Raw genomic sequence first — 12,122 nt, 5'->3', positions numbered from 1 at the left:
CACCTCTTGCCTCAACAATCTGAAACCCCAGTGGCCTTCGTCTGTCCTCTTATTCTGTTCTCCAAAACCAGTGCAATCATATGGGCACTTTCCATACCTTTAAAGAAATTTAGAAGCTCTTCTAAAAATTCAAAATGTAATTCTTTTGCTTTTTACCTTTATGCTTACCTTGAAGCATAAAGTCATGCCCCGCAAAACCCTGAAGCCAACTTTGAGTTTTCAGGACGTCCTCTGTGGGTTCTATTAGGCCATTCATCCATGTGGCAATTAAAACAAATCCAGGGAAAGGCTGCTTTATATGCCCACTGCCAGCTCCTAGCATTTGGGATCTTCTCATTAACAATCACCCTACTTGAATGGAGATTAACCATCTAGGGGCCAGAAGTCTCTGTTAAAGGAATAAACAGAGGGTCTTGGCATTTCTCATTCTGCCCCCGGAGTGTCTAGGCTTCAATTTTGTTACTTTGACCTGTAGCCTGAGTCACCCAGGCCAGCCCGGAAGCCGCTGTCTTCGTAAGTGAGCAGGACACACTGGGAAGCACCTGCTCGCCCTGCACTGCCATCGGCCTGCTGGGGGCTGGGGAGAGGGGAAGGGGGGTCCTGTGTACAGCAGGACACAACATTTGCATGATTTCTTTGTCTCTAAAATGAGAGGAGTTTGGGACTTCCCTGGTGGTCCAGTGCTTAAGGCTTTCCCTTCCAATGCAGAGGGTGCTGGTTCAGTCCCTGGTCAGGGATCTAGAATCCCACACGCCTCGGGGCCAAAGGGCCAGAACATGAGACAGAAGCAATATTATAACAAATTCAATAAAGACTGTAAAAATGGTCCACATTCCAAAAAAAAAAATAGCTAACATAAGAAAGAGATGCACAACTTAAGAAAAAATAAAAGGAGTTGATATATGTATAACTGATTCGCTTTGCTGTACAGAAGAAACTAGCACAATATTGTAAATCAACCCTACTCCAAAAAAAATTTTTTTTTAAATTAGAGGAGTCTTAAATGCATATTACTAAGTGAAAGAAGTCAATCTGAAAAGGCTGCATATTGTATGATTCCAACTAAATGGCATCCTGGAAAAGACAAACCTGGTTGCCAGGACCTGGGATAAATAGATAGAACACACAGGATTTTTAGAGCAATGAAAATACTCTGTGCAACACTATATGATTGATACGTATCTATATGTGTTTGTCCAGACCTATGCAATGTACAATCCAAGAATGAATTCTGAGGGAAACTATGGACTCTGGGTGATTGAGATGGGTCAGTGTAGGTTCATCAGTTACTACAAAAGTACCATTCCAGTGTGGGATGTTATTGATAGGGGAGGCTGTAGGGACAAGAATATATGGGAAATCCTTGTACCTTCCTCTCAATTTTGCCATGAACCTAAAACTGATGGAAAAAAAAAATTAAAATCTTTTAAGGCAAAATTTTTAGGGGAGTCACCTTTCATAGTTTCCATGGTTCCTTCCAGCTCTGACAGCCGATGACAGTTTCTCGGCTCAGAAGGTCATTTTGTCAGTGCTCAGCATCTCTCAGATTTTCCTAAGTGGGGATGGGGGGTGATGCTGAAAACCTAAATTCTTCGGAGGAGAACAGAGAACAAGGCATCCGCTTTTGACTCAGAATAGGGGAGAGAACCACAGCTGTGCTGCTGGTTAAGAGTGGAGTTGGGTCCCCAACCCAGGGCACTTTCCAAGTCACATCACTGAGCATCCTTTGATGACGGGGCACACCTGTCAAGGTAAATCATAGAGAGATGGGGTCCATCCCTTTCAAGGAATTTGCTTTTCCCTTTGTCTTCAGATGAAACAGATCTCTTGGCTCATGTTTCTCTCTTCTGGTCCCCTGCTTACCCGTGCTTCTTTTGATGTCCTAGGACAAGCAGGGGATACCGTGGTGGCTGGGCCTGAGCTACAAAGGCATCTTCCAGTACGACTACCATGATAAAGTCAAGCCCAGGAAGGTAAGCATGCTCTCCGTGGTGGGCTAGTGGGGCTCCGGTGGAGGGAGGAACAGGCTGAGAAGTGACAAAAATTGTAGCCATGCAGCCTCAGGGCCTCTGGGCTCCCCAGTCTCCTGATAAGTGCGGTGTACACAAACTACTCCAAACTCATCCGTTCTGCCTTCTCTGGGAAAATACTTTTCCTTCCTGTCACTAAGGAAATGGAAGTTGTAAAATTATTTAAGGTAAGAAGACTGGGGGATTTCCAGGTGGCACTAGTGGTAAAGAATCTGCCTGCCAATGCAAGAAATACAGGAGATGCGAGTTTGATCCCTGGGTTGGGAAGATCCCGTGGAGGAGGGCATGACAACCCACTCCAGTATTCTTGCCTGGAGAATTCCATGGACAGAGGAGCCTGGTGAGCTGCAGTCCATGGGGTCACAAAGAGTCAGACATGCTCAAGTGACTTAGCACATACAGAACAAGAAGACTAGGTCAGCTTACCCAGAGCAGATGGACAACGGGCCTCTGACAGATCATTCTGGCCCTCATTCTCTGGGATACTGTGGTAATGAGAATGTGAAGGAGTGTCTCTCTTGAATCCTGAGGCTAATCTGAGTTTTCCCAAAGGTTTTCTTTTCTTTTTTTTTTTTTAGAAAGGGGGGAACCTAAAAGAAGAGATTGTAGGTCAAAAAGAGGTGAAAAATAAAGAAGCATGAGAGGCTTGCCTGCCAATCCAGTAAATATTTTCTGGCATATTAGAAGTGATCAGAAATCTGGAAGAAATAAGATCCCTTGCCAAAAAAGAAAGGGAAGCTTAACAGAGTATATAGAGTCCCGGTAAAGCCAAAACAGAGTGTTTGAAGGGGACACAGGACTTGGATTTTCTGTTTTCATTTCTACACATTTTTCAGACCAGAACAAATTGAAAAATTATAATGGAAAAAATGTCTCTGAGGCGAGAGCTGTCATTCAGCTCCTCCAGGCAGAGAAAAAGACGGGGAGACAGTATGCGAATCGGACCCTGAAATACAGATTAAAAGTCTATCAAAACCACGCTTGCTTTTGGAGGGAAAAAGCCATATGAGTTCATTATGTCACTGCAAAATGCTTTCCAAGCTGCTTTATCCATGAGCAGGATTGAAATCCACGCTACACATCTGAGCTTATTGTAGTCTATCCAGTGGACGTCTGCCCTTAGCCAGCTTCTCATTAAACTGATAGAGAAAAAATGGTTCTGTATTGAGGAAGATTTTCACTCAATTGATCAGTAAGTCAGTTAAGTTCTATGAAAAGATCGTGAGCCTGTGATGGAGGAATTCTTCCTTGGGGACAATTCAGGAGGAACCTGGCTGTTCTAGGGATGATTGTTTTGTGACTATTTTCAAAACCCCTCCAGTTTCCTGCTGCAAGACATGATTTGGACTCTGCATTCTTATTTTTTCTTCTTTGTCGTTCTCAGTCACTGGGTCTGTACTTCAAACACTCTTAACTTTTTGTTTATTTTCTACCTCTTTCTCTTATAACCTTTATAACTTTCTGTGCTTTTTTTCTTGAGTTTTCTCTTTACTCCTTTCTTCTTTTTGTTTTTTTAAACTTTTTAGTTTATGTTGGAGCCTAGCTGTTTAACAACATTGTGAAAGTTTCAGGTGAATGGCAGAGTGACTCAACCATACATGTACATGTATCCATTCTCCCCCAAACTCCCCTCCCATCCAGGCTGCCACATAACATTGAGCAGAGTCCTATGTGCTATACAGTAGGAACTTGTTGGTTATCCATTTTAAATATAGCAGTGTATACATGTCTATCCCAGACTCTGTAACTATCCTTTCCCCCGACTCTTTCCCCAGTGGCAACCTTAAGTTCCTTCTCTTAAGTCTGTGAGTCTGCCTTTGTTTTGTAAATAAGTTCATTTGTACATTGACTGTCCCCTCTCTCCAACCTGCTTGGCTATTTTTTCTGCTTGCAAGAGCCACAGAGACTCCTAGATCCTTTAACTAGTCCTAGTAACAACGTATGCATCTCTCAATTGCCCCACTGGTGGAGACAAGGCCAGCTTGGACGATTAGGGTCTACAGTGGAATTCATTAAAATCCCATGGTTGAACTCTTCTCTCCCTATGAATGTTTTTGAAAAATGTGCTAACTAGTATTGGTATGTGTTCAGTTCTATTTATTAATATGTTTAAGCTTGCCTTGTTTCTCTAATTGAGGTGCTAATGACGGTTTTAGATGCAGTGAGGTAGCCTTGATATTTGTGAAACATACAAAATGCAGCACAGGGGTTCAATAAATTGTAACTATTCCTGTAAGACTCCAAAAGAGACTTCAAAATAATGAAAAGTGGAAAGCAAAATGTGTGAATAATCACCCTTTGAATAAGAGAATTTACTCTCATTGGTTGAATTTATGCAGGTCAGTGGATTAAAAATGTTAGCAGGGGAATACATGTATTCAGGATATTGACTGTATTCAAACTGAGTTGTTACTGAAAATGTTGCCTGCTTCTGTGTCCTCTAAGGAAGCATTTGGGATTCTCAAGTCTATCACTAACGGAGGGACAACCAGGCCATCAGAGTCACTATGCATTCATTTCTTCGTTCCTTCAGAAATGTGTATTTAATACCCTCTATGCACCAAGCAGACTGCAGGGTTCTGAGATAAGACACACAGCAGGTCCTCAGGTCCTGCCTGGCTATTAGAAAGAGAGGTGTAATGATTGCATCTTACAGATAAGACAGGTCTGCGTGAGGGTTGATGATGAATTGGCTGGGCTTACGGAGAAGGAGCTGTATCTTACGATGGTGCAGAGGTATTGAAGATGGACCAGTGGGGTGAGGAGACACACAGGTGTGCATGAAAGCACCTTGAAGGAGAGGAGCATGGTGTGATGGAGACGCACGCAGCACCACTGGGGCAGGAACGTAGCGGGAGAGGAGGCTGATGGGGCTCCAGCATCCAGAATCCTGAGGATTTGCTAGGGAGATATCCTCTTTGAGGCAGAAGCAGACGAGTGGCCATTTCGGACTTCCATAGCCAGAGGAGCATCATTCTGACAGCTGGTGGAGGATGAGTGGAGTGATCCAGGATAATAGTTGCAGACTGGGACATCATTACACTAGTGTAGGTCTGAACTGGTGGGGGCTTGCGGGTGGCTGTCAGTGCTGGGGGTGGAGAAGGGAATTGGAAGAGAGATGTTTAGAAGGTGATGTGACTGATCAATGGCAGGGGGTGAGCGGATGGCAGTCAGAGAAGGAGGAGAACCTGGAACAACTCCCAGGCTTCTTGATTGACCAGATCCTGGGATGTTAGAGAAGGGGAAAGAAGAGCAATTTAGGACATGCCACGTCTTAGGCTGATGGGGCGTTCGGGTAGCCTTGGCAGATAGGCAGTGAGTTTTCAGTTGGAGCTTGACAGTATCAATTTCCAAATCAGAACTGAACAGAGAGAGGAGCGGGAGAGGTACTCAGAACACTGAAAAAATTACAGTAGCCATAAGTGAATTTCAGTTTCCCATCGTGACATTCCCTGTGAGGTTGAAGGGCAGGCTGGGGACCGGGACACCCTGATCCTACTATAACTTGGGGAGCCCTCTTTAGGAAATAAATGTGCAATTGGAATACAAAATTAAGAACTCTGAAAAACCCATAGGGAGAAGAGCAGAAATTTCATTAGCCCAAGGGGTATCCACCTCTGCTGAGACATGCCGTGGGCCCTAAAGACTTAGCCTGAGCTGTAGTGAAGAGGTCCCAGCTTCAGGGAACACGAGGCAGGGCGCTTGTCCCTTTTGCTCGTAGCCAGCACCATCACCATCATAAAAAGGCCATCTTTCTTCCACGTAAGGCACCTGAGAGTCTCTGAATGCACAGAGCACACTCCCAGGCTCCAGACCTGTGAATCTAAGGAGACGCAGGCACGCGGTAGTGACCACCGGCGCACATTTACGTATGAGTGCCCCAAATCTGTCTTCAGCGAAAGATTGGAAACTCACATGAAACTGTCAGAATGGACAGAGGCCCCAGTCTCCCCTGATCTCTCCCCCTCTCATTTCTGACCCAGCCGCTGGATGTCTAGAAAGCCTCACAGTCAATTCTGACATGGTGGCCAGAGTTGAGGATCACTCCTGCAGCCAGCGGTGGGTCCTTTCTGAATTCAGACTCAAGGAGGATCAGCCAGGCATGGCAGGTGTGCCCGGCAGGGCCTCTGCACTTGGGGAGCTGGGCACAGGGCTCAAGTTTGGGCCGGCTCTGAATGAGGGATCGCCCTGCAGGCAGCAATCACGCCCTGGCAAAGGGGGCCAGGCAGAGCTCGCCACCCGGGCCCCCCGCAGTGCTCAGTAAACGGGGAGTGGCACCCAGTTCTGGGCACCTGAAGGCCCTTTTGTAGCAACAACTGCCCCTCCAGCCCAGGCAGGAGTCTCCCTAACACTCTGACCTAGTTACAGCAGCTAGGCCCCATGGCACCGAGACAATGGGAGCCAGCTTTCAAGTAGGGGCAGGACCAGGGTGAGCAGCACCTTTGCCTTCAGAGGAGCTGGAGGCATCTCTCGGCGTCCTCGGCTGCAGTAGCATCAGCAGATCATGCACGCAGCCAGAAACAGGCCCTCAGCAGTCTCCTGTGAGAATGCACTCTGGTGCCTCCGTCGGGGCCCTGAGAAGAAGCGGGTAGCTAATGACTGTCCCAAAGTGGGCAGCACCACAGCTGTTCCAGCTTCTCTGGGGGTTGGGGGTACTAGTTTCCCACTCTGGTTGCAGTCTTCCCTAAATTGCTTAATCCTACTCTGAAGCCCTGGGGGCTTTGGGGAGATGGAGTAAAGCACGGGATCCCTCGTAGGTGGAGCAGGGAGAGCATTCTAGGCCCTGTAATATCTATTACCTGGATCTTCTAAACAGATGGGCACCTGGCCTTGCAGAAGCACAGCCCAAAATGCAAGCTGCTGATGTTAGGGGAAAAAAAATAGCTTCTTTGCCCTCAGGGCACACATGTCAGGAACAGCAAGGTGTGTGTGGACGCCCCAAGAGGGTGTTTTGGCTCTTGAGTATGTGCAGAAGCTCAGAACTATTTCAGAATGATGCGCGGTGCAAGAATTGCCACCCAAAGGCCTAAGAAGCCCACGCATAGGACTAAGAACAAAATACCCAAGCTCCCGTCTATACTAGAATAGTGGCCCTTGCTTACATAGATGACTTTTTTTTTTTTGGCTTCATGGGGTCTTATTTGTGGCATGTGGAAGGGATCTAGTTCCCCAACCAGGGATCAAATCCAGGCCTCCTAAATTAGGAGCTCAGAGTCTTAGCCACTGGACCACCAGGGAAGTCTCAAGATGAGTTCTTTTAAAATGAACAGATGGAATCCCAAACAGTGTCTGAGGATAGGTTGTAGAATTGTTTATGTCATTAAATATCGCCCCAGCATCGACTCTCACTGAATCCTGCTGTTTCTCTCTTTCACCCACTGATGTTTTCCCTCTCACTCAGCCTGCCTCCCCTCTCCTGCACGCTTGTTCATACACTGCCAAACCTGCCTCTCTTCTTTACCGTGATTATGGGGTGATCATTTTAGGCACTGTTGTGAGTGAGGTTTCAGAGAACGGGAGTGACAGTATTTTCATGTCTAACCGTCTGGGTTTAGCAGTGGTCACAGAAGTACAGAGAGTGTTACATCGGTGAAAAAAAGACAAAGTCTTGCAGCTACATAGATTATTTTCCCCTACTTTCTCCTGGGTACCACATTCCCTTTGAGCACATGTCTACATGTGTAGAAATGGAGCTCTTCACAGGTGAGAGATCCTTTATTCCACCAGGTACCCATCCAGTTGAGCTTCCCTGGTGGCTTAGTGGTGAAGAATCCACCTGCCAATGCAGGAGACACAGGTTTGATCCCTGGATTGGGCAGATCCCCTGGAGGAGGGCATGGCAACCCACTGCAGTATTCTTGCCTGGAGAATCCCATGGACAGAGAAGCCTGGAGGGCTACAGTCCATGGGGTCTCACTAAGACAGGACTTAGTGACTAAATAACTGTCTGGTTGACTTCAGGGAATCATGAAACATTATCAGTTGAACTTGTCAGTTCAAGTGCGCTTGGACACTCGAAGTAAAAGATCAAACTTCATCTTGGGTTATATTTATGGCCAAGGAAAGACACAGAAGCATCAAACAAGAGTAAATGCCACTACATTAAGTGACCATCAGTGGGGACATGCCGCGAATCAGCTGGCATGTCAGTCTCAGGCAGCTGTGTTGGTACAAGCAAGAGTGTTTCTACTTCGCTGAGAACATTTGAATGAAAATTAAATGATCTATACAGAAAATACATTGTTTGTTAACTCCTGTGGAACCAGGATCACATGGGGCAGAGATAAATAAAGCTGGGTAAAGTCAATTACAAAGGGCTCCCTCTTTTAGAGGAGGACCTTGCACTCCCTAGATCAGAGCCTGAAAAATTCTGAAAGCTCTGATCTCTGGGACAATCTGCCTCTTCTTGGGAGCACCGGGGCCAAAGGTTTCAGGTGATTCGCTTCTCCCACGCTCGAGACTCAGTTCCCACCAGCACCAAGCTGAGCCGTGTTGCTGCATGACTCTACCGCTTCCCCCATTATCCTCTATGCATAACTTAAGGTATAAAAACTACTTTGGAAAATAAAGTGCGGGCCTTGTTCACCGAAACTTGGTCTCACCATGTCGTTCTTTCTCTTACCTTCTGGCTGAATTATTCAGCCTCTTTTCTCCACTGAATTTCCTCACTGAGCTATCCTCATCCTATTACTCTTTATATCTTTGATAAAATATTTAAATAAATAGGTCGCCTATGCCGTCTCTCCTTCAAATACCCTGGATCAGCCGGGGCTGGACCCCGGCACTGTGTGCTCTGTCCTCTGGCTGTAGTCTGCACTCCCCAATCCTGTGGTGAGCCCAGCCATTGAATCATCAGAAAACATTATCATTTACAACAGAAAATGCTTTCTGAATGGGGCGCCAGGAAGAGTCAGAATAAAGATCCGTCCATCAGGCTTTATCAGACGCTATATGCATTAAAAAAAAGAACAGTGTGAAACACGTGGCTCCAAAGAAACCTTAGAAGCAATATTCAATATCTGTAAATCATCACTGATTGCTGCAGCCCCCTCACCAGCCCATATTTAATGAAATCTCTCCGTGGGGGGAGGATGACAGCGCTGGTCCTTGTTACGTATTCAGCAGACAACATTTACTTATTTATTTGATGTGCAATTAGGGGCGCTCTTATGTTCACTTAGATGCACAATTAGGAGCGCAGAGGGCTCCCCTCTGAGACATTAGGAGAAGGAACCAGAGTAAATGTTCTGCCCCTTCTCCCCCAGAGCAGCCAATGCAGCTTCCTATGGTTCCTCTGAGCATTTCAGAATCGGGAGCATTAGCTCAGAGAACTGATGCATTGCTTGTCACCACCCCAGATTAGTAAAGATTTTTGAACTGGATGAAACGATGAGACAGGAAGAGAAAATAATATTTACAGGAAATATTCCATTAACTGTGAACCAGCTCCCAGCTCACAGTCAGCCAGCCTGCTGAATTATTCAACGAGATAAGCATGCCTTTAAGTGCTTTGCCGACTTATTTTTCAGCTTCTGTTTGGATGCACTTGACTCATCCTTGGGCTGCTGAGCTCTCTGCCTTGGCAGGCCCTGGGCGGGTGCCTCCCTCATCCCGTTATCTGTACTCCCCTGGGAGACCGCACCCTGGGCTCCCCGGGGAGGAAGAGCTCCACGGAGTATGTTCAGCATTCCAAGCATTTTGCAGCCTTTGCTTTTTCAGTGTCTGATCAAAGGGCTCCTTTGTTGCCTCCTTCAGATCTCACTCAGCACTGAGTGGACCAGGGAGCGTTCAGTGCCTGTGGGTGACAGGTCCTGGCCACAGGTCACCAAGAGGAGCCCGCCTCAAAGCTGAGGAGTGGGCCTGCTGGAGGGATGCTGGGTTGCAGGGAGGAAGTGGGGGCAGAGAGTCACCAACATCTGCCATCTTAAAATAACTCCCCAGGAAAGGAAAAAAGCAGTTGTATTCTAGGAAGATTGAGATGCTCTTCTCAAAGCATCATAGTGCATACATGTATGTGCATAGTCGTATCTGACTCTTTGCGACCCCATGGACTATAGCCCCCCAAGCTCCTCTGTTCATGGAGTTTTCCAGGCAAGAATACTGGAATGGGTTGCCGTTTTCTCCTCCAGGGTATCTTCCCAACCCAGGGATCGAACCCAAGTCTCCTATATCTCCTGTATTGGCAGGCAGATTCTTTACCACTGCACCACTGGAGAAGACATCCTCTTCTCAGAGCATGCGTAATAGCATAGCTGAGTTCTCTCCCTTTGGAACAGGAATCCCAGTCTCCTCTCATCCAAGAATTTCAGTCTCCTGAATGTGCTGAGCTGGAGCCTCAGAACTCCAGTAGAAGGTGTTGAATATGAAATCCTTCAGTAAAATGGTCCCAGAAATACCAATTGCCTGTCCTGAGCAAGTCCCTGAAGATGATACAGTGAACAAAAAAGATGGGTCCCTGCCTTTACAGAGCTTAGAGTCTAGAGGAGAAGATAGTCAAAGCATTAGGTCTCTTAACGTAGAGTGTCAGAGTAGTGAATTCAACAAAGACAACCAATCAGTAAGGAAGAGGGGGAGGGCATGGAATGGTCAGGAGTGGTCTCGCCGAAGAGGTGATGTTTAAGTGACTCTACTCCAAGTGTTGCACATCCCCTGAGAAGCAGAGTCAGAGGTGGATTCTCTCACAGGAGATATACTGGGAAATGGTCTGGAATTAACACCAAAGAACAAAGGGAAGCAGACAGGACCCGGCAGAGGGAGAACTGGAGTTGTGATGCAACCTCAGGCAAAGCTGAGAAATTGCAACCAGCAGACCCATCACCTTAGTTCAGCATCAACCAATCATTAGATCCAGGTGACCCGCCAGGGTGAGGTCGTGACCTTGGGCAAGATTGGCTCTGCACAGCTGAGGTTGTGCAGAGGTGGTAAATCCTGCAGTCCTGAAGGAGACGCTGGTCGGTGCAGTCGCTTTTACCGCAGTGGTTCCTCAAGTGTGGCTCTTGAACCAGCAGATCACTGCTACATGACCTAGGAACACACAAGAACCACATATTCCAGGTACCCATCTGACTCTGAAATTCAGAGGCTGGGGCGTGGCAGTATGGGTTTTCACGAGTCCTCGGGAAGATTTGGAGACAGGCTGTAGAGTTTGAGGATGGCTGCTCTAAACACAGGTAACAGAAACTTTCTGTTGTTCAGCTTTGTTGTTAAGACAGTGTCATCTAAGTTAAAGTCAAATTCCTTCTTATAACAGATGTAAAAAGAGGTTTTATAAACCAGTGGCCTCCACATCCACTTAAAGGCCCAAAATAAATCTCAAAATCTCAACCAAGGAGTAATTTGAGGAGTATTAACTCACTTCCAAGGGATTCAGAGTTGTGATAAACAGCTTATTTAACTTCTCTGGGCCTCTGTTTTTATGTCTGTGAAATGGAGGCTGTAAAACATGAGCAATAGTCCAATTACCTTCAACTTGAATATGTTTACATCTCAAAGAGTTGCCTGTTCCCCACGATAAAAGTACTGTTGCCCTTGACATAGCAAATATTGTTACAGTCTCTTTTATGCTGAACACAAGAGGCAGGATTACCATGAAGAGCAAACAACGCCTCTTTGTTAAGATGATTGATTTTTTTCTTAGTCACTGGATCTGAGAACCTAGGGTCCCTTGGTTCCCACAGGTTGCTCTGGAGGCCATTTCAAAGCCTGGTCCTGAGTTAAACCCTCCCCCTCACCAACTTGTATTCTTGTTGGAAGTGTCTCCATAATACTCGTGCTAATGTCAAACTGTCCCTTTTGAACATGATGTCTGTGAGCAGAAAATAAAAGCATGCGCCCATCCAGGTGGGTAATCTTTAAGAGCTATAAGGTGAGTCATTTCTCTGGAAAGGTACAGGAGGACAGGAATGCAATTCTCCTCTTAAAAATGTTTTGTTTTTGGCTGCGCTGGGCCTTCGTTGCTGCATACAGGCTTTCTTTAGTTGTGGCAATCAGGAGCTATTCCAGTTGCAGTGCACAGGCTCCTCATTGAGGTGGCTTCTCTTGTTGGGGAGCACAGGCTCAGTAGTCCTGGTTCACAGGCTCAGCTGCCTTGCA

The 12,122-nt window shown here is 46.4% G+C and overlaps 1 protein-coding gene across 12 annotated transcripts in view; it reads left to right on the top strand.

The window, feature by feature from the left end:
- Window positions 1-12,122, top strand: part of FRMD4A (FERM domain containing 4A) — a 750,010-nt gene that overhangs the window by 647,320 nt on the left and 90,568 nt on the right. For all 12 annotated transcript variants that reach the window (XM_070802094.1, XM_070802096.1, XM_070802095.1 and 9 more), the window contains one exon: window positions 1,887-1,973. In XM_070802094.1, coding sequence (XP_070658195.1) covers window positions 1,887-1,973 — 87 coding nt within the window. The remainder of the gene's footprint in view (window positions 1-1,886; window positions 1,974-12,122) is intronic.

The sequence above is a fragment of the Bos indicus genome, chromosome 13 (assembly GCF_029378745.1).
Source record: "Bos indicus isolate NIAB-ARS_2022 breed Sahiwal x Tharparkar chromosome 13, NIAB-ARS_B.indTharparkar_mat_pri_1.0, whole genome shotgun sequence".
In the NCBI taxonomy this organism is placed as follows: domain Eukaryota; kingdom Metazoa; phylum Chordata; class Mammalia; order Artiodactyla; family Bovidae; genus Bos; species Bos indicus.
The sequence above is the reverse complement of the archived record's forward strand: the minus strand, read 5'-3'. Positions and strand labels throughout refer to the sequence as shown.